Source organism: Pan paniscus, chromosome 22, assembly GCF_029289425.2.
Source record: "Pan paniscus chromosome 22, NHGRI_mPanPan1-v2.0_pri, whole genome shotgun sequence".
NCBI classification, from domain to species: Eukaryota; Metazoa; Chordata; class Mammalia; order Primates; family Hominidae; genus Pan; species Pan paniscus.
The window spans coordinates 41,706,297-41,728,254 of NC_073271.2; the positions used below are offsets into that span (position 1 = coordinate 41,706,297).

At 53.2% G+C, this 21,958-nt stretch overlaps 1 protein-coding gene across 1 annotated transcript in view; it reads right to left on the reverse strand.

The window, feature by feature from the left end:
* LOC134729730 (uncharacterized) overlaps window positions 1–13,508 on the reverse strand; it is a 41,526-nt gene extending 28,018 nt beyond the window's left edge. Inside the window, exons 1-2 of the mRNA XM_063601332.1 lie at window positions 13,452–13,508; window positions 11,682–13,091 (exon numbers count right to left, since the gene is read on the reverse strand). Coding sequence (XP_063457402.1) covers window positions 12,360–13,091; window positions 13,452–13,508 — 789 coding nt within the window. The 3' untranslated portion in view covers window positions 11,682–12,359. The remainder of the gene's footprint in view (window positions 1–11,681; window positions 13,092–13,451) is intronic.
* Between the last annotated feature and the right edge of the window lie 8,450 nt (window positions 13,509–21,958).

The window sequence follows — 21,958 nt, forward strand, 5'->3', positions numbered from 1 at the left end:
TTCCGATTTCTCCTCGGCATTTTATGTATTTTTTAGCTCTTTAAATTTTTGTTTTCCTAGTTCTTCAGCTTGATGAGTGGTCTTTAAACTTTTTTTGGTCATCCAGCTCATCAGTAAAAAGCATCTGAGCAAATTTCCCCAAATATATGTAATCCAATTAAAAATACACTAAAAAACATGCACAAACATGAGAAAGGATGAGATAAAATGAAATAAACAATATTTCCAAATGTTTCACTTATTATTGAAAACATTGTGTACTCAATTTAACATTTTACTAATGTAAAATTAATAATCATAATTCTATTTAGTGAATTAATGTCGGCTTCCTTAAATGCCTTGATTTAGCACGCTGTGAAACTGCAATTTCAAGAGTCTGGTCTAACACTAGCTTGTTTGAATAGTTGGCTATTATAGCTAAAAAGAACACCTCAAAAATATGCAAATTCAAATTAAAAAGTGGATTATTGGCTGCACATACAGAATCATAATATTCTTGGTTTCACCCCATCTATCAATTATGCACCAGCTTTTGGTGAAATTCAGCTGGTAAATTTCCGTCTTCCCTGATACCAATCCCCGTTCTTGCAAACTAATTGGAAAGAGTTGCATTCATATATTTTTAACAAATGGCTTCAAGACTCACTGAAACCTTTGATTTAGAATACTTTTTTTAACAGGTTAGAGAAAACATTTCTATATTTTAAGGATGAGCAAATATGAGAGTTGTTACAGGTGACAAGTTTAACAGGTTTTGGCAAGAAGGTCACATGACATTCAGAAACCGTTCCAAATGTCTGCTTCCCCAGCAGCCTCTCCCAGCACCTGCCTCTAAGGGCAGCTACTTTTTCAGTGATTGCTAAAAACTTCGTTTTTACCTGGAAGGGAGAGAGATTATGTCAGCTCTTTTGCTTTTTGTTAAGACTGCCAGCAGCGCCCCGATCTCAGGCCTGCCTGGAGTGTGAGGACAGTGCCTGTGCGGGCGTCCACAGGCTGGAGAGCCAGCAGGGTCAATGCCTTCTCTTCCACGTGTGGCGTGAGCTGCTTGTCTCCAGGCTGTGGGGCTGTGTGTGCGTGTCTCTTAAAGCCACTTATCCTACCCAAAGGATTATAAATCATGCTGCTATAAAGACACATGCACACGTATGTTTATTGCAGCATTATTCACAATAGCAAAGACTTGGAACCAACCCAAATGTTCATCAATCATAGACTGGATTAAGCAAATGTGGCACATATACACCATGGAATACTATGCAGCCATAAAAAAGGATGAGTTCATGTCCTTTGTAGGGACATGGATGAAGCTGGAAACCATCATTCTGAACAAACTATCACAAGGACAGAAAATCAAACACTGCATGTTCTCACTCATAGGTGGGAATTGAACAATGAGATCACTTGGACACAGGGTGGGGAACATTACACACCAGGGCCTGTTGTGGGGTGGGGGGAGGGGGGAGGGATAGCATTAGGAGATATACCTAACGTAAATGACAAGTTAATGGGTGCAGCACACCAACATGGCACACGTATACATATGTAACAAACCTGCACATTGTGCACATGTACCCCGGAACTTAACTTAAAAAAAAAAAAAGCCACTTATCCACCTGGAGGGGGATAGTTACTGAAAGCAGAGTGAGACGTGTGTGCACCCATGCCATCAGGCTCATGTAACCTGGATCTGAGGGATTCCGCCCAGAGCCTGTCTGGTCTGACCTGCCTCTCCCACAGAAGGACAGGAAATCTGTGGGGCCAACGGGGTGTCTCCACCTGGATCCCACACTCCTGCCCTGGGGAACCACATCCTGGGTCCCTGAAGCCTGGAACTTCCTGACAAACAATCTAGGAGAGCTTTCAAGCCCGTGTGGGCCCCCAAGGCAGACCTAGCTGCCAGCCTGTGGCCAAAGGGTGGCTGTTTCCAAAACGTGGCAGACAGGCCACCGCAACGATGCTTCACGGCCCTAGGGTCAGGTCGAGGAATGACGGCAAGAATCCCCAGTGTCCTCCTGCAGATGAGGCTCTGCTGTCTCAGCCCCATCTTCCCCGCAGTCCCCACACCCCTCACTGCATGGCTCATCTCATGCCCCAGGCTTATTCAGGCTTCGCGCTCCAGGCCCTGCATCCCACGGCTTCCTTCTGGGTTCAGTTTCCTTCTTGCTGGGCCATAACGTTCAGTGGTCACTCTGAACCGACACTGACCCCAGCTCCCGGCTGGATGACAGTTCAGCTGGGCCTGTTCTCAGGGGCCCGCTCCCCTCCTGGGCCCGTGCTCGGGGGCCGGCTCCCCTCCTGGCGGGGAAGATGTCGCTCTTTCTCTGGCATCTGAGGCACTGCTGGCCCCTCCTGTCGCTCTGGTCCTTCCTCCTTGACGGCATTTACCTTTTCTCTCCAGTTACCTTCAAGCTCCTCTTCACTTTTGAGCTTCTGTGTTTTAATCTTGCCAAAGCCTCAGGGTGCTGCTTTCCTCTTTTTCTGTCTTTAGTCATTTTCTGTTACAGGCTGAACGGTGTCCTCCCCCTCCCCAAATTCCTGTGTTGAAGTCCTAATCCCCAGACCTCAGAATGGGACTGTATCAGGAGATGGGTCATTGATTTAAAATGGGGATGTTAGGGTGAGCCTAACCCAGTGTGACCGATGCCCTTAGAGGAAGAGGGGATGAGGACACAGACACGCAAGAGGGATGGCCCTGTGAGGACACAGGGAGAAGATGCCATCTGCAAGCCCAGGGGAGAGGTCCCAGAGGAACTGGCCCCATGGCACCCTGACCTTGGACTTCCAGCCTCCGGGACAATGTGCCTCGTTTAAGCCGCCCCGTCTGTGGCACTTCTCATGGCAGCCCAAGTAGACAAAAGCATTTCACATTCTGGAGAATTTTGAGTCACCATCTCTTTGAACCTCACCTTCCTCCCTCTCTCATCACTGCCTGCTGTGGTTCATATACGTGCCCCCCAGATTCATGTGTGGGAACCCAAGCTAGCGTTAAGAAATGGGGCTTTAGGAGGTCATTAGGCCACGAGGGCTCTGCCCTCAGGAGTGACATTTCTTTCCTTTTCCTTTTTGGAGACAGAGTCTCATTCTGTTGCCCAGGCTGGAGTGCATTGGTGCAATCCTGGCTCACTGCAGCCTTGACCTCCTGGGTTCAAGTGATCCTCTGACCTCAGCCTCCTGAATAGATAGGACTACAGCACGCACCACCATACCTGGCTAATTTAAAAATCTTTTTTTTTTTTTTTTTTTGAGAGATGGAGTTTCATTCTTGTTGCCCAGGCTGGTGTGCAATGGCAAGATCTCAGCTCACTGCAACCTCCGCCTCCTGGGTTCAAGTGATTCTTCTGCCTCAGCCTCCCGAGTAGCTGGGATTACAGGCATGCACCACCACACCCTGCTAATTTTGTATTTTTTAAGTAGAGACGGGGTTTCTCCATGTTGGTCAGGCTGGTCTTGAACTCCTGACCTCAGGTGATCTACCCGCCTCAGCCTCCCAAAGTGCCGAGATTACAGGTGTGAGCCACTGTGCCCAGCCTAATTTTAAAATTTTTTGTAGAGACAGGGTCTTACTATGTTGCCCAGGCTGACAGATGAGGTGAGTGCCTTATAAAAAGGCTGAAAAGAACTGACTGGGCCCTTTTTGCCCTTGCATCATCCACCACATGAGGATGTAGCCACAGGGCACCGTCTTGGAAGCAGAGACAGTCCTCACCAGACACCAAACTTGCCGGCACCTTGATCTTGGACTTCCCGCCTCCAAACTGTGAGCCATAAACTCATGCTGTTTACAGCTCGCCCAGCCTCAGGTGTTTTGTTACAGCAGCGGGAACTGACAGATGCTGCCTCTGTTACATGGCTCATTCTGCTTTTCACATCTCGTCCTGACCCAGATCCTGAATATTTTAAGGCTTTTCTCTGCTGTTTTCTGGATAATTTTCTCATCTCTGCATTCTAGCTTGTTTGTTCTCATTTCTACGGTGTCTCATCTGGTTCTCGCCTTTCCTTTAAGTTCTGTGATTATGTTGTTCATTTCTAAACCATTTGTTTATTCGTGTTGCCCTTGATTTTATTATTGTTTTGATTCTTTAGTGCATCTTTAGCTCTGGAGGACACAAAACTTACATTCCTCAGCCTTTGATGCTTTCTCGTGTGTTTCTCTCCCTCGCGGAGCTTGGACATCGTTAGAACAAGCCCATCTTTCAGGTTGCAGGAGTTTCCTTCCAGGGAGACATGTATTTGCTTCCTTCCAGGCACCAGGGACTTCAATCACATTAAACAAGTTTTCATTTTACTTTCTTCGCTGAGATTTCAACACACCAAGAGTGAGTGGAAATTCAGATTTCATATTGTCCCATGTCACACAAGGGTGAGTGGAAATTCAGATTTCATATTGTCACATGTCACACAAGGGTGAGTGGAAATTCAGATTTCACATTGTCACATGTCACATATTCATTTATCTCTTTGGGGAGCTTTTTTTTTTTTTCATTAAGATCTCTAGGCAGAGGGAAAATGTCTTTGCTGATATCTTAGAGCAGAGGGTAAAACTTACCTAGTCTTTTTTTCATGGATGAGATGGCCCTTCAGGGTCTTGACCTTGCCAGTATCCTTAGCTGGGTGCGGTGGTGCACACCTGTGGTCCCAGCTACTCAGGAGGCTGAGGTGGGAGGATCGCTTGTGCCCAGGAGGTCAAGGCTGCAGTGAGCCATGATTGTGCCACTGCACTCCAGCCCGGGCAGCAGAGCAAGACCCTGTCTCAAAAAAATAAAGAAAGAAAAGAAATGTCATGGATGAGGGCAGAGCCCTCGTGGCCTAATGACCATATAGGAGGCTGCTGTCCCTGCTGTGGCAGCCAGGGCCATCTCTTTTACCCCATCTGAAATAAAACCCAACCCTTACCCCTCCAGGGCCTGTTTCTGATCCCTCTTCCCTGAGGGCTGCTTCCAGCATCAGCTCCCATGACAACTGGGGCTGTGACGTCTTGCTTAGTTTGGGCACTAATGAAGTTCTCTTTCTTTTTAAATCTTCTTTATTTTACTTTAAGTTCTGGGATACATGTGCAGAACATGCAGGTTTGTTACATAGGTATACATGTGCCATGGTGGTTTGCTGCACCTACTGACCCATCCTCTAGCTTCCCTCCCCTCGCCCCCCACCCCCCCAACAGGCTCCAGTATGTGTTGTTTCCCTCCCTGTGTCCGTGTGTTCTCATTGTTCAGCTCCCACTTATGAGTGAGAACATGCAGTGTTTGGTTTTCTGGTACTGTGTTAGTTTGCTGAGAATGATGGCTTCCAGCTTCATCCATGTCCCTGCAAAGGACATGATCTCATTCTTTTTGTGGCTGCATAGTATTCCATGGTGTATATGTGCCACATTTTCTTCATCCAGTCTATCATTGATAGGCTTTTGGGTTGGTTCCATGTCTTCGCTATTGTAAATAGTGCTGCAATAAGCATATATGTGCATGTGTCTTTATAGTAGAATGATTTGTAATCCTTTGGGTATATATCCAGTAATGGGATTGCTGGATCAAATGGTATTTCTGGCTCTAGATCCTTGAGGAATCGCCACACTGTCTTCCACAATGGTTGAACTAATTTACATTCCCACCAACAGTGTAAAAGTTTCCTATTTCTCCACAGTCTCTCCAGCATCTATTGTTTCTTGACTTTTTAATAATCCCTGTTCTGACTGGTGTGAGATGGTATCTCATTGTGGTTTTGATTTTCATTTCTCTAATGATCAGTGATGTAGAGCCTTTTTTAAAATATGTTTGTTGGCTGCATAAATGTCTTCCTTTGAGAAGTGTCTGTTCATATCCTTTACCCACTTTTTGATGGGGGTTTTTTTTTCTTGTAAATTTGTTTAGGTTCCTTGTAGAGTCTGGATATTAGACCTTTGTTAGATGGGTAGATTGCAAAAATTTTCTCCCATTCTGTAGGTTGCCTGTTCACTCTGATGATAGTTTCATTTGCTTTGCAGAAGCTCTTTAGTTTAATTCCATCCCATTTGTCAACTGTGGCTTTTGTTGCAATTGCTTTTGGCATTTTTCTCATGAAGTCTTTGCCCGTTCCTATGTCCTGAATGGTATTGCCTAGGTTTTCTTCTAGGGTTTTTATGGTTTGGGGTTTTACATTTAACTCTTTAATCCATCTTGAATTAATTTTTGTATAAGATGTAAGGAAGGGATCCAGTTTCAGTTTTTTGCATATGGCTAGCTAGTTCTTCCTGCACCATTTATTGAATAGGAAATACTTTCCCCATTGCTTGTTTTTGTCAGGTTTGTCGAAGATCAGATGGTTGTAGATGTGTGGTGTTATTTCTGAGGTCTCTGTTCTGTTACATTTGTCTATTTGTCTGTTTTGGTATAAGTACTATGCTGTTTTGGTTACTGTAGCCTTATAGTATAGTTTGAAATCAGGTAGTGGGATGCCTCCAGCTTTGTTCTTTTTGCTTAGGATTGTTTTGGCTATATGGGCTCTTCTTTGGTTCCATAAGAAATTTAGGCCGGGCATGGTGGCTCATGCATGTAATCCCAACAATTTGGGAGGCCAAGGTGATCGGATCATTTGAGGTCAGGAGTTCAAGACCAGCCTGGCCAACATGGTGAAAGCCCATCTCTACCAAAAATACAAAAATTAGCCGGGTGTGGTGGCAGGCACCTGTAGTCCCAGCTACTTGGGAGGCTGAGGCAGGAGAATCACTTAAGCCTGGGAGGCAGAGGTTGTGGCGAGCCGAGATCATGCCACTGCACTCCAGTCTGAGTGACAGAGGAAGACTCGTCTCAAAAAAAAAAAGAAAAGAAAGAAAGAAAAAATAAATTTAAAGTTTTTTTTTTCTAATTCTGTGAAGAATATCAATGGTAGTTTAATGGGAATAGCATTGAACTATTCGGCAGTATGGCCATTTTCATGATATTGATTCTTCCTATCCATGAGCATGGAATGTTTTTCCATTTGTTTGTGTTCTCTCTTATTTCCTTGAGCAGTGGGTTGTAGTTCTCCTTGAAGAGGTCCTTCCCTTCCCTTATTAGCTGTATTCCTTGGTATTTTATTTTCTTTGTAGCAATTGTGAGTGGGAGTTCATTCATGATTTGGCTCTCTGTTTGTCTATTATTGGTGTATAGGAATGCTTGTGTTTTTTGCACTTTGATTTTGTATCCTGAGACTTTGCTGAAGTTGCTTATTAGCTTAAGGAGATTTGGGGCTGAGACGATGGGGTTTTCGAAATTTAAGGAGGGAATCCTCCCTAACTCATTTGGTATCATCCTGATACCAAAACCTGGCAGAGACACAACAAAAAAAGGAAGCTTCAGGGCAATATCCCTTATGAACATCGATGTGAAAATCTTCAATAAAATACTGGCAAACCAAATCCAGCAGCACATCAAAAAGCTTATCCACCATGATCAAGTCGGCTTCATCCCTGAGATGCAAGGCTGGTTCAACATATGCAAATCAATAAACATAATCCATCACATAAATATAACCAAAGACAAAACCACATGATTATCTCAATAGATGTAGAAAAGGCCTTTGATAAAATTCAACATCCTTCATGTTAAAAACTCTCAATAAACTAGGTATCGACGGAACATATCTCAAAATAATAAGAGCTATTTATGACAGACCCACAGCCAATATCATAGTGAATGGGCAAAAGCTGGAAGCATTCCCTTTGAAAACTGGCACAAGACAAGGATGCCCTCTCTCACCACTCCTATTCAACATAGTATTGGAAGTTCTGGCCAGGGCAATTGGCAAGAGAAAGACATAAAGCATATTCAAATAGGAAGAGAGGAAGTCAAATTGTCTCTGTTTTCCGACACCATGATTCTGTATCTTTCTTTCTTTTGAACAAGGCTGGATAGCCAACACTTTATTATGGTGTTTGTATATTGTTAGCCTAGCTCCCTGAGCAAACAGAACCTGAGGCAAAAGTCTTGTGCCTGTATTTTTCTGGGGAGTGCAATCCCAGGAAACAGGAGTGGGAAGAGGGGACTGAGGCAAGAAAGGGAGGAAGGCGACTCTCAGGGAGGTCACTGTCCACTGCCGGCTGACGTCTGGCTCCATGCTTCTCCTCAGGGACTGCGTGAAGCTCCTGCATCTCTGATCAGTGGAGCAGGGAGAGGAGTGGGACAGGGCGGACATGCCAGTTCCTGTTGCTGGCCTCATCTCACCTCAGACTCTGTGTGCAGGTGGCAGACAGCTTCCGATGCATCTCCCCCATCACAGGCAACAAGAGAGCCCTGAGAAACTAAGCAAGAGGCCTCCAGCGCTATTGGAGCTGGGTGTTGTTGGGTTTGTTGATACCTGATGGGTGGGCCCGGAAACAGCTCTCCAGGGACCCAGCAACTGGCCATGGCTGCAGGAGCAACAGCAGCCACCTAGCTGTGCACACAGGAGCCGGGAGGGACGTTCGCAATGGCTGCTCAAGCCCGACAGCAAGGCGACCATGCCAGCCTCAGTGACCTGAACGGAACCCGAGACGTGCAGGCAGGAGCCGGGAGGGACGTTCGCAATGGCTGCTCAAGCCCGACAGCAAGGCGACCATGCCAGCCTCAGTGACCTGAACGGAACCCGAGATGTGCATGCAGGAGCCGGGAGGGACGTTCGCAATCGCTGCTCAAGCCCGACAGCAAGGCGACCATGCCAGCCTCAGTGACCTGAACGGAACCCGAGACAGTCCACCCCGCAAGTCTCACCCAGGAACAGATGGCCCTGGAACTGATGACAGCCTACCCTGCGTGTCTCACCTGGGAATGGATGGCCCTGGAACCGATGACAGCCCACCCCACGTGTCTCACCCGGGAATGGACAGCCCTGGTTCCTGAGGGGTGGTGCAAGTGCAATTTCTCCAGGGGTTCTCTGGTTGTAATCTACTGAAAAGCCATTAAAAGGGCTGCCACATCAGGCTATGGTCCCTGCTGACACCGCTAATCCTGGGGCCAAACCCCATACTATCCTCTCCTTGCCCTCCCCACATCCTAGACTGGCCTCCCTCAGCTGAGCCTTGGTCTGAACTGTTCGCCCCATGGCACCCAGGCCTCGGTCATCCTGCATTGGATGGGCCATGGTTGCTGTGATTACAGCTGCCACTCAGTGCAGATCCCGAAGTGCCCCAGCAAGCTGTCAGCTGCAGGCATTCCCCTCATTGGCCCCGTGGTACAGAAGCAAGCCTCGATCTCCACGGTGTTCAGAGCCTGCCCACTCCCCATCTCCATGTTGTTCAGAGTCTGGCCCCCCACCCCTATCTCCACCGTTTTCGGAGCCTGGCCCCCACCATCTCCATGATGTTCGAAGCCTGGCCCCCTCACCCTGATCTCCACAGTGTTCTGAGCCTGGCACCCCCCCAACCCCAGAGATCTCCACAGTGTTCAGAGCCTGGCCCTTTCATGGGTACGGTAAGTGCATGTGTGGCTTGCCCACTGGCACGAGGAGGCCAAAGTGGCCAAATGGTGGTCATGGCTTCTAGTCTTGCAGCAACCTGTGTACGCTGGCAGGAGCCTCCCCTCAACCAGGGGGTCAAGTGTTCCAGTCCAAGAGAGCCTCAGACTTCAGCCCCAGGAAGCACAGCCATGCAAGCCGTTCACCGTGTGTGCTGGGGAGGGGCCAAACTGGCTTCTGTCCCTGGGGTCCTCAGAGCTTTGTATGCAAGGTCCCAGGGACACGGGATCATTTCCTGACCATGGGCTCAGCACGGATCCTACGTCCTGGAGCGCAGTTCCTGGGCCAGACGGGCCCAGGCTTTCTTAGAGCTGCCGCCCATGCCGGGCCATTAGCAAGTCTCCCTTCACTGGTAGGCTGACTGCTTCTGGGTGATGGGTCTGTGGTAACGCCAGTGAATTCCATGGTCAAGTGCCCGTCATCAGACCTTCTTTACCTTGAAGAGGTCTCTGGGTGCAAGGCAGGTGCTTTGTGAAATACTGTCATAAATGTTTAATGCAGCATAAGGAGCCACCTACGAACTTAGTGGCCTGAAACCCCAATGTGTTATCTCTCACTGTGCTGGGGGCCGGCAGGATCAGCCCGGTGTTCTGTTCTCATGTTGGTCCTTCACATGGGTGCAGTCAGATGGCGGCCGAGGCTGGAATCGTCCGAAAGCTTCTTCACTGGGACGCGGTCAGATGGCGGCCGAGGCTGGAATCGTCCGAAAGCTTCTTCACTGGGACGCGGTCAGATGGCGGCGGAGGCTGGAATCGTCCGAAAGCTTCTTCACTGGGACGCGGTCAGATGGTGGCCGAGGCTGGAATCGTCTGAAAGCTTCTTCACTGGGACGCTGTATCTGCTGCAGCGATCTCTCCTTCTATGAAGCCCCTCCCTTCGTCCAGCTGGGGTTTCCTCACGGCATGGTAAGGCCAGCACAGTTGGATCTTATGTGCTGGCTGGCTTTTCCCAGAGTGAACAATCCCAGAGGGAAGAATTTGAAGGTTGACCCCAGAAATGGCACAGCATTGCTTCTACTATACTGTATTGGCCAAAGAACCTGCCCAGTTTCAAAGACAAGGAGCACAGGTTTCACCTTTTGATGGGAGGGCTGTCAAAGAATTTGTGAGCGTCTTTAATCTTCTATGTCAGCAAGTCAGTGAGGTTCAAATTCTGAAAGCCACTGCCAGGGGAGCTGGAAGACACAGGAAGGGTAGGAAGACAGCCCCACACCCCGAGTGCGGGTCAAGTTCTGTAAGGATGAGTTGCCCTCTCCTCCAAGGCGAGAGGAGTTTGAGGTCATTGGTTTGCCTCCACGAGGCAGGCTGGTCTCCCCCAAGAGCAGGGCCAGGTCAGAAACGGTGCTGGTCCGTGCTCTGGCAAGCCAGCCTTGATGAGGAGACCCACGCTGCTGGGCCCAGGCCAAGCTTTCAGCCTTTCTCTCTTGTGTGCTCTGTTCCTGGCTCAGTTGGCTGATGGCACAGGCTGGCTCATGGCCACTGTCCGGCCATCCAGTCAGCCTGGTGGCCTATTGCGTCCTCTGCAGGAGATGCTTCCTGGCGTGTGTTAATGTAAGACACAAATGCCTCCATGTGTGGGGCCCTCTTTTGTAGGACCACCTGCCTGCCTCTTCCCTCACATTTATTATTTCCAATGTTCTGATCTTGCTCCTTTTGGGTTGCTTGCCTAGGAGCCTGTGAAGATACTTACCATGCGGTGTTTAGCATTCGTTCCACAGAACTGTGGCCTTGAGTGCTGTGTGCACAGCTCTGACCAGGAGGACTTCCTGCACCCAGAGGGGTCGTAGGGTGGCAGCATCCATGCCCAGCTGGAACCAACATATTGTGCTGCTGCATCTGTGTTTCTGGCTAGAAACGTGGCAGTGTTTCCGTCTTCCTCTATCAGTTACCACAGGGAACCCCCGCGAGAGTGTGGCTATAATCAGACAAAGAGTAACGGTGCATGGGGGCAGACAGCACAGACTCCGCAGCACCCGGAATGCACCTGTGCCCTCTGAACCTGCTCGGGCTGTTTCCCTCGTGTGCTGGGCTGTGCGCCCGGAACTCACCTGTGCCCTCTGAACCTGCTCAGGCTGTTTCCCTTGTGCGCTGGGCCGTGCGCCCGGAACTCACCTGTGCCCTCTGAACCTGCTCAGGCTGTTTCCCTCGTGCGCTGGGCTGTGCGCCCGGAACTCACCTGTGCCCTCTGAACCTGCTCAGGCTGTTTCCCTCTTGCGCTGGGCTGTCCCTGCAGTCACCCACCTGTGGCTCGGTGCACTGATGATAGCCAGCTCACACAGCAGCTCTGCTCACACAGTCACTTGACCGTTGAGTTGCGTAGTCAGTCTCTGCTAACGCCAAGCATGCCCACAGTTGCTTTTGAAATGGAGGGTGGTTCTTTGGCACTGAAGGCACGGCCTTGCTTGATAACTCCAAGGGATGTTCTGTGACTGTCATATCAGGATTCACCAGAAACACTGCCATGCTGTTCTCTCCACAGGAACTTGCAGAACCATTGACTCTGCTGATCCCACAGAACAAGTGGCTCAACAGCTTGCACTGTGGCCTGGACCTGATGCGGAGCCTTCCCTTGCTCTGCGTCCCACTGGAAACAGGCACTTTCTGGCTCTGATACTAGGTGGGTTGGAACTCGTTCCAGTTGTGGCATACGCTATCTCTGAAATCTACAGAGGCCCACCAAAGCCGGTGCCTCCTTCTTAAAGGAAGAAGATTCAAGGTGCAACAACTTGCCGTTTACATAGAAGACACGTCCTGGCATGCCCTGAGTCACTAGATCCCCCAGGTTTTCACTCCTGGGTAGGTCCCTGAGTCTTCCTGGGGGTTGGCTCCTAGTGTCCCGTGCACAGGTATTTCCTAGGGCAGATAGGACACTGCCGTGTTCTGCTCCTAGGGCGGGCAGGGCACCGTGGCGTTTAGCTCCTAGGGCCGGCAGGACACCCCCGTGTTCTGCTCACCAGGCCCAGTTAGGATGCAGCAATGCAGCAGCCCCCAGCCTTCAAGGCCCTGTGGACTACACCCTCGGTAGTCCGAGAGCAGCGCGGGGCTGGGAGCCTGTGCTGCCGTTCCGGCCACGCCGGTGAAGTGCTTCCGTTCTCCGTGCTGGTGGGACTGAGGAGAACGCCGTGCTGCCGTTCCGGCCACGCTGGTGAAGTGCTTCCGGTCTCCGTGCTGGTGGGACTGAGGAGAACGCCGTGCTGCCGTTCCGGCCACGCCGGTGAAGTGCTTCCGGTCTCCGTGCTGGTGGGACTGAGGAGAACGCCGTGCTGCCGTTCCGGCCACGCCGGTGAAGTGCTTCCGGTCTCCGTGCTGGTGGGACTGAGGAGAACGCCGTGCTGCCGTTCCGGCCACGCCGGTGAAGTGCTTCCGGTCTCCGTGCTGGTGGGACTGAGGAGAACGCCGTGCTGCCGTTCCGGCCACGCTGGTGAAGTGCTTCCGGTCTCCGTGCTGGTGGGACTGAGGAGAACGCCGTGCTGCCGTTCCGGCCACGCCGGTGAAGTGCTTCCGGTCTCCGTGCTGGTGGGACTGAGGAGAACGCCGTGCTGCCGTTCCGGCCACGCCGGTGAAGTGCTTCCGGTCTCCGTGCTGGTGGGACTGAGGAGAACGCCGTGCTGCCGTTCCGGCCACACCAGAGAAGTGCTTCTGGTCCCCGTGCTGGTGGGGATTGAGGAGAACACGGGTACCGCTCCACAGCTACCTTTCCCGGGCCAGAGGCTGGGCGGATCTGCCCCAGGGAAGACCCCACATCTGCTGCGGCGGCTGCAGTCCGGCTCCTTGAGGCTGGTTTCCTGTCCCCTCCTTCCCACTACGTCCCCTTCCCACCAAAGCAGTGACATCAGCTCCATCTAGTTTGAAAACAGAGGCTGGTTTGAGGGCTGGAGCCAATTAGTAATCACATTAAAATGTGTGCTATCCCTGGGGAATTTCCTGCAAGGTTTCACTTCTTTTCTTTTTTCAAAGAATCGCACTCTTGTTGGCGGGGACCAGCAGAAGACGGAGACGTTTTTCCATAACCGGCTGCTGCTGTGGGAGCGGTGGGCTGGGAATGCAGCCGAGTCTCCTCTGGGGCATGTGGGTCTCCGAGGCTGGAGTTCTCAGACGGTGTGTGTGCATGTGTATGTGCTGTGGAATCTGTGTGGAGTGTGTATGTGTGTGATGTGCTTCTGTGTGATGTGTGTGTGTGGTGTGTGTGTATGTATGTGTGAGGTATGTGTGTTGTGTGTGATATGTATATGTGTGATGTGTGTTTGTGATGTATGTGTGTGGTGTGTATGCATGTGTGGTGTATATGTGTGATGTGTGTTTGTGACGTGTGTGGTGTGTATGTGTCTATGGTGTACGTGTGTGTAGTATATGTGTGTTGTGTGTGATATGTATTTGTGTGATGTTTGTGTATGATGTGTGTGGTATGTATGTGTGTGGTGTGTGTATGTGTGTGTGACATGTGTGTGATATGTATGTGATGTGTGTGTGATATGTATGTCTGTGGTGTGTTTGTGTGTGATGTATATGTGGTGTGTATATGTGTGATGTATGTGTGGTATGTGATGTATGTGTGTGATGTGTGGTGTGTATGTGTGTGATATGTGTGTGGTGTGTGTGCTGTGTGTGTGTGCTATGTGTATGTGTGGTGTGTCTGTAATTCATAGTATGTGTATGTGTGTGTGGTGTGTGTGAGATGTGTGTGATGTGTTTGCATGTAATGTGTGGGGTATGTGATATACATGTATGTGTGTGGCATGTGTGATATGTGCTTGTGCATGTGTGCAGTGTGGTGTGTGTGTATGTGAATGTGTGTGGCATGTATGTGTGTGGTAAACATAGGTGTATGTGTGTGATGTATGTACGCATGATATGTGTATGTGTGTGTTATGTGTATTCATATGTGTGTGGTGTGTGTGAATGTGTGATATGTGTGTGATGTGTATGTGTATATGTGTGGTGTGTGTGCATGTGATATGTGTATATGTGTGATGTGTGTGGTGTGCATATGTGTGATATGTGTAAATGTGTGATGTGTATGTGGTGTGTGCATGTGGTGTGTGAATGTGTGTGATGCGTGGTGTGGTGTGTGAATGTGTGCGATGTGTGTGTGGTGTGTGTGATATGTGTATGTGTGGGGTGGTGTGTGTGTGATGTGTGTGTGTGGTGTGTGTGATGTGTGTGTGACGTCTGTGTGGTGTGTGTGGTGGTGTGTGTGTGGTGTGTGTATGTATGTGTGTGGTGTGGTGTGTGTGATATGTGTATATGTGTGATGTGTGTGTGGTGTGGTGCATGTGATATGTGTATGTGATATGTGTGGTGTGTGCGTGTGATGTGTGTGGGGTGTGTGTGATATGTGTATGTGTGTGATGTGTGTGGTGTGTGATGTGTGTGTGTGTGGTGGCGTGTGTGTGGTGTGTGTGTGTGGTGTGTGTGTGATGTGTGTGGTGGCATGTGTGGTGTGTGTGATGTGTGTGTGGTGTGGTGCATGTGATATGTGTATGTGTGTGGTGTGTGTGATGTGTGTGGTGGTGTGTGTGTGGTGTGGTGCATGTGATATGTGTATGTGTATGTGTGTGGTGTGTGTGGTGCGTGTGTGATGTGTGTGGTGGTGTGTGTGTGGTGTGTGTGATATGTGTGTGTGTGTGGTGTGTGTGATGTGTGTGGTGTGTGTGTGATGTGTGTGTGATGTGTGTGGTGTGGTGTGTGTGATGTGTGTGTGGTGGTGTGTGTGATGTGTGTGGTGTGTGTGTGTGGTGTGATGTATGTGTGGTGGTGTGTGTGTGATATGTGTGTGGTGTGTGCGTGGTGGTGTGTGGTGTGATGTGTGTGTGATATGTGTATGTGTGTGATGCGTGTAGTGGTTGTGTTGTGTGGTGTGTGATATGTGTATGTGTGTGATGTGTGTGGTGGTGGTGTGTGTGATATGTGTATGTGTGTGGTGTGTGTGGTTGCGTGTGTGGCGTGATGTGTGTGTGGTGTGTGTGATATGTGTATGTATTGGTGTGTGTGTGGTGTGTGTGTGATGTGTGTGTGTGATGTGCGTGTGGTGTGCATTTGTTTGGAGGAGGGCTGTGCATTTCTGCTCTCAGCTTGGCGCCCAGCAGCCAGCAGGGACTGCTCTCCTCTGGGCCCCCACACACGAAGTGGCGCCCCAGCTCCACACCTCTTTCCTGCATTCACGCTGCCCCCTCGCAGCCCTCCCAAGGGGCCGCCAGGCACAGGGCCATGGGCATGCTGGTGACCGGGCACAGCTTCTCCAGCCTGGAGCCTTCCCGTCCTTGGCGCCGTCCTGCACCCGCAGTCTGTGCCGGGGAGCTCAGCGCCCTGCCACTCCGTGTGTCCAGTAGCCCCCGGACCGCGGTGCTGGCATGCTGCTGCTCCACCATGGTTGTGGTTTGGACAGGACTGCTCACAGGATCAGCACAGCATGCTCTGCCTGCCGCAGAGGGATAGCGACCCGAGAGAGAAGGAACAGCAGTAGCATCGTGCGTGGGTGCAGCAGTGGAGCCTGCTGGGGTGGAGTTGAAGCTGCTCTCTGTCAGGCCCTCTTTGAGCAGCTGACAAGCACCCTCCGTGTAGTGTCCACACCAGCAGAGTGAGTGCCACCAGCTCCTTTGGGGGCCTTTAGGCCAGAGGTAGGCAAGGGTAGACCTGCTGAGCTCCAGGAGAGAGCCTGTGTGGGCCAGGGCTGCTGACACGGCAGCCACAGAGCTGGCGGTTAGTGGGGCAGCTGTGGCATGCGGTGGGGCGGACCCCACAGAGCCTCCCTAGCTGGAGCGGCCTGGAGCGCCCCTGGCTCTCCACGATGGCCGGCCCCGGGACTCGGGAGTGGACAAGCAGACTCCTCCACCTCCACCTCCACCTGTCCTTTCAGTATTTAAGTGGGGACCCGCAACAGGCGGGAAAGGAGAGACCAGTGCTGACGGAGCTAGGGACGCCAACAGATGTGAGAGCCATGTCTGTGCATTTCCAGGAGGCCCCATCATCTGGATGTCAGGCAGGGAGGAAGGGAACCTGCCGTGGCAACCCACCTGCTGGGTGCATCCTGTTCTCTGGGTGTGGGGCTTCACCTGGGAGGCCAGAGGGCAGTACACACAAGCCCTCCTGACCTTGGCTTTGTTCCCAGCCTTTGATCATAGGTTTGCAAACTCCTAGGCTCCCCAGGTACCATAAACGCAGAGACTGGCCTAGTCCTAGGTGGTCCTGGGGGTGGCAATTGGGAGAGAGGGGGCTAAAAAGAAGCCTCTGTGAGCCAGACTCAGTTCCTACGCTCCCCATTTGTGACTGCAGCTACAGTGGAGGGTTTTGCCCCCTTAATTTACATTTTAATGGTGTATTTCTCACGATTCATGTTCTTGAATTTTCACCATAGAACACTTATCAGAGGTCGTTGGTTGCAGGGAGACTAAATGCATGTGTATTTATTTTCCAGTCCAGTAAAGTAGGAAGGCAGGTGCTTGCTAAACTGTGGCAGAGGTGGGACACCAAGAAATTTGGGGTCCTAAGTAAATAAAGGCTTGGCGGGCTGGGCCAAGCCTGTCCCACCACTCTTTCTCTTACAGGAATACTCTGCTGAACAGCTCCACATGTTTAAATCCATCTCTACACTCTACAGATATTACAGAGGATTACTCATGTCAACAGAGAGGTTTCAGGTGGCCCTAATAAAAAAGCAGCAAATGGATATAAAAGTCAGTCTTAAAGTGTTACTTGTCGGTAGGCAAAGCAAGGGCGTCTGCAGCACGCCCCACCTGTGCTGGTCTGCCCAGCAGCTGGTGGGCTTTCTTTGTGGGATTTGGAAGCTTTGCATTTCCCCCTCCAGTCTCTTCCTGAGAACCCAGCAGAGGTTGGAGGGAGGGTGGGAGTGACGTGGTGGCTCGGCACCAAAACAAAGAGTTGTTCTAATTTTAGAGTCTTAATGGTGCCCGTTGAGGCACACAGAGAAGGGGCGGAATTCTGGCTACCTCTGAGCTGAAAGTCTTCCCAAAATAAAAGGAAGGTCTGGATGACCCGTGACGTTTCTGGTGCATGTGTGAGGTGTGTGCATTTCTTCTTTATGCAAAATATAAGAAAACTTACATATAAAAAAGACAAGGGGGGAGTGCTCTGTGTGCAGTGGGGGAGGGGCCCAGAGCAGAGGAGGACTGCTCCCCAGGGCTGAGAGGCACCTGAGGGCGCCAGGGTGGCAGCAGGAGCTCTTTCCTCCCTCTCTGTCTCTGTCTCTCTCTTTCTCTCTCTCTCTCTCTGTGTCAGCAGTGACTCATGGACCCCAGGGCCTGAGATGTCTATCCCAGTTGTGGAGATGCCAGTCTGAGGGGCAGGCCAAGGATTCATTTGCTTCTTAGCGTGAAGAGCTGAGAGGACACAGGGCCCATCCCTCGTCCATTAGGGATCATGAGGGCAACTGGGGGAGTTCTGGGTGCTTCTCCACAGCCAGATATTAGAGACCTTGTGATTATTTTCTGCTAAAACCAGGGCACACTGCCAGAGAAGCCGATGGGCTGCTCTATGTGAGACTCCATCCAATTCACTTCCAGGATGTTTTACCCTTTGGGGCAGAGCCATCTGCTTCCGTGCATGGCTTGAATCCAACTTACCAACATTGATAACTTTTTGTGCCTATGACAGGGACAGATGTCACTGCCAGCCCCTCATGTCGGCAGAGCAGGCACTCCCCATCCTCTCTGTGTTCACTCTACACTGGGGAAGGGGGCTGGACACTGAAGGAGTGGCCGGGATGCAGAAGCAGTGCAGAGTGTGCTTCTGGGAGACACCCGGAAATCAGGGCAGCTGTGGGGCACAGGGCAAGGGTTACCTTGCCAGCCCCGAAGAGGAGAGGCGGCTGCAGCCCCACCTACACCAGATGCCTCTCTCCACCCGTCCTGGGTGTCTCTTTCCATGCTCCACTCATGCCCACTGCCCTTCCAGATCACATTTCCAGGAAGTGCCCTGTTCTGGGTGTCACCATCACCCAAGCTGGGGGCACCTTGCAAGCCTTCTGGCCATGGCTTGCTGTCTCTCTGCAGGGTCCCAGGCCCAGGCCAGGGGCCAGTTAGGCAGTGCCGCATGTGGGAGCTGCCTCTTCAGCAGGGGCACAGGGGAGAGGGCATGAGGGGACCCCTGAGCTGCTTCACCTAATCCAAGTACAAACACCACAGCACCAGGTAAGTTAGGTCAGGTGCACTTATGATGAGGCTGATATAAAACGGAGGAAGCGGAAGTGGGAACTATTTTTAGTTTCTGTATTTCCCTAACCAGGGCAGCTGGCACAGGGATTGGCTTCTTGGTCTCTGATTTCCACTCCAGCACTTCGGCCATCAGAGGATCCTGTGTGAGCTCAGCTGAGCCAGCCCCAACACCCCCCAGCAGCTTTTGGTGGGCAGTGGCAGCGGTCCCTGTGCAGGGCAGGAGCCTGGGGAAGCAGGGGCTGGGTGCTGCTGGTCCCTGGAAGAAGGAGTTCTACCCCAGTGCTTTGTGAAGAGGACATGAGGGCAAAGTACTAATTTGCCCCTAGGTAACATGTGTGCTGGGGTTGTAGGCTGAGGTAAGGGTATGAATTCTGCCTGAGGAAAGGCTCAGCCTGGAGTGTAGTCCTGCTGAAGGCCAGAGACCACACACTCCACCCAGACTCCGGATCTCCCTCCCCAGCAGGGGGATGGAGGCCCTGCCGCTGGGAGTGCTGGTGTTATGTGGAAGGGCTGGGCTTCTCCAGGGCTCCTGGGAGGCCTAAACATCTTGCAAGGTTTTGACGTTAATTACTACTATGATTGCTTTCTGTGTGTTACTGTTTTCCCCACACTTTAGCCAGCTAATGTGGAGCTACAGAAGGCCCTCGCCCCTACCCCTCCAGATGTCCCAGCCCATGACAAGCAGGAAGTCCGGGTGCTGGGAGACTTCCTGGGGCTGGATCTGACATCATTCCAAGCAGATGATAACCTGCCTTCCCGATTTCCAAACCCACAGCAAGACACCCTGGAGTTATTTATAAATGCGAGCCCCTGGGTGCACTTCTGACGGGACCAGCACCCTGATGGCCATGAGAGGGTGGAGACAGCGCACCCCGAGCTCAGGGAGGCAGGAAACTCTGGACCTGGAGGCCGGGCACCATGAGGGACACGCTGCAGGCCCAGCTGCTGCCGCCTGGGGCGGGGCTGCCCTGCAGGCTCCGGGAGAACCCAGAACCAGGCCGGATCAGCGTGTGTCAAGGGGCGGGGCGTGAGAGATGAGCTGCTTTTTTTCTTCACAGGGTTGGCAGGAACTGCAAATAATAGAAAGTCGTTAGGGTCTAACACGCTGCCCTGAAAACACTATCATTACTTTCCTAATGACTAACTGTGTCTTTCAGCCGGCGGGGCAGGCAGCTGAGGCCGCAGGCTCCCGCAGAGGACCGGGGGAGGCTGGCAGCCTGTAATCTGGGGGCGCTGACAGTGCTCTGCCCAGACCCTCGCGCCAGCTCCAGCTCCAGCACAGCAGCCCTGGGTCCCTCTGGCCCCCTGCCCGCAGAGTCCAGGTGTGGCAGAGGCCGCCCAGTATCCCTTCTCCTCCTCCTTTTCTAAAAACAGAGTCTCATGATGTTTCCCATGCGGGTCTCCAACGCCTGGGCTCAAGCGATCCTTCTGCCTCGGCCTCCCAAAGCGTTGGGATTAAGGGGCGAGCCACCGCGCCCGGCCCACCTTCCCTTCTGGTTCATTTCCAGTAAGGTCCTGTCCACAGCGTCCTTCCCAGCATTCCCACCAGGCTGCAGGCCTTGGCCTCCCTCCCCTCCATTCTCATTCTCCCCGAAACCGCCAAGCGCGTCCAAAGCACGGGTTCGCCAAGCGCCCCCCCCCGCCCCACTCCACATTCCCTTCCCCGCCGACTCAGCCTCCGTAGCTCGCGGACGGCCCCTCCTCACGCCAGCCCAGGCTTTTTTTTTTTTCTATTTTAAGGTTGTCTTTTAATGACACAAGCGACATTTGGAGACAAAAGGACACATCTCTTCCTGACCCACCTCCAACCCCAGCTGACGGCCGCCCTGCGCCTGGCGTAGACGGCCCGGAACGTTCCCTGGGTGGGTTCCATCCATCCCGAACCCCTGTCCCCGCGCCGGCTCCGGGGGTGCTCGGGGGGCTGCGTGGGGTCTGTGACGTCGCCTCGAGGCGGCATCCCGGTGACCCGGCAGCCCCTGGCGCTCGCGGGAGGCGGGCGGGCGCGGACCCCAGGCTTTAGGGCGCGATTCCTGCAGCTGGCTGCCGGCCCGAGGTTCTGGGGTGTCTGAGGTCTCGGGCGGGGCGAGGACGTTTCTCCGGCTCAGCCCCCCCACCTCCTGCCCTGCCGCCCCCCACACCCAGCTCCCCACGGACGCCAAGAGGCGCCTCCCACCCCGGCGAGGACCCGCGGGGAAAAGGGGCCCAGGCGCGGCGACTGCGGAGGACGCGCCTCGGCCCCAGCGCCCTGGTCCTCGGGGTGTCCGGCTGCCCTTGCCCGAGGCCGGGGCGGGCGCTCAGCGCCGCGGAAGAAACGCCCGGGCGGGGACGCACAGCGAGGCGGGCTCCGCGGGAAGTACCGGGAAAACGGCGCGGAGCGGAACAGCCCGGAGCCAGCCCAGAGAAAGGGCGGCCTCCCCCTGCAGCCCCCGGGGCCCAGCAACGCCCCGCCCCAGGCCAGGGCACGCGAACGCCGGGCGGGCGGAGGGGACAGGGCCGCGGGACCAGCGCGGGGCGGGCGGCGTCCGGGCACAGGCTCACGGGCCGCTCGGGGCCCCTGCCCGCCGGGCGCTGCGGCCCCAGCCTCCGGGCCGGGGCCAGGCCCACAGAGAACGGGAAGCGGGCGCTGCAGGGGGACCTTCGGGGTTGCGGCACGGCTGGGAATTCAACGGCCATTCCCGTCCCGTCGGGCCCGCCCGCCCGCCAAATCCCCGCCCACCGCGGATCCGCCCCGTCCACCAAGGTCTCGCTCACCAACGGCCCGCCCCGCCCACCACAGGCCTGACCCGCCCACGAAGGCTCGCCCCGCCCATCCACGGCCCTGCCCACCACAGGCCCGCCCCAAGCCTGGGCCCCGCCCCAGCAAGGACACTAATCCCCTAACCCCCGAGCCCCGCCCACTGCTCTTGCCCTTCTCCCGCCCGCCCCAACTTAGGCCTCTCCCCGGCCTGGCCTCCCGTACTCAGCCCCGCCCCTGCCCCGCCCCCACCCCACCCCAAATGTGACCTGCCCCTCCCACTGCCCGTCCCCTCCCCGCTTCACTTCATTAGGGCCCCGCCCCGATTCTTGCCCCGCCCGCTCAATGTCCCGCCTACGACCCCGCCCACTACTAGTGACCGGCCCGCCCGTTCGAGGCCCCGCCTCCTCCCCGCCCAATGCTCGGCCCCGCCCCGCGCGTCATTGGGCCAGGTCCCCGCCCCGCCCCCAGCCCCACCCCCGCCCCTTTGACTGGAGTTGGCTTTTTCCAGAGAACTTTCCGGGCTCGGATTGGCCGCGCCGGTCGATGTTCCGCCCTTTCATTGGCCCGCGGCGCCCGCTTTCGCGAGCCTGCCCTTGGGCGGGGGCGGGGCC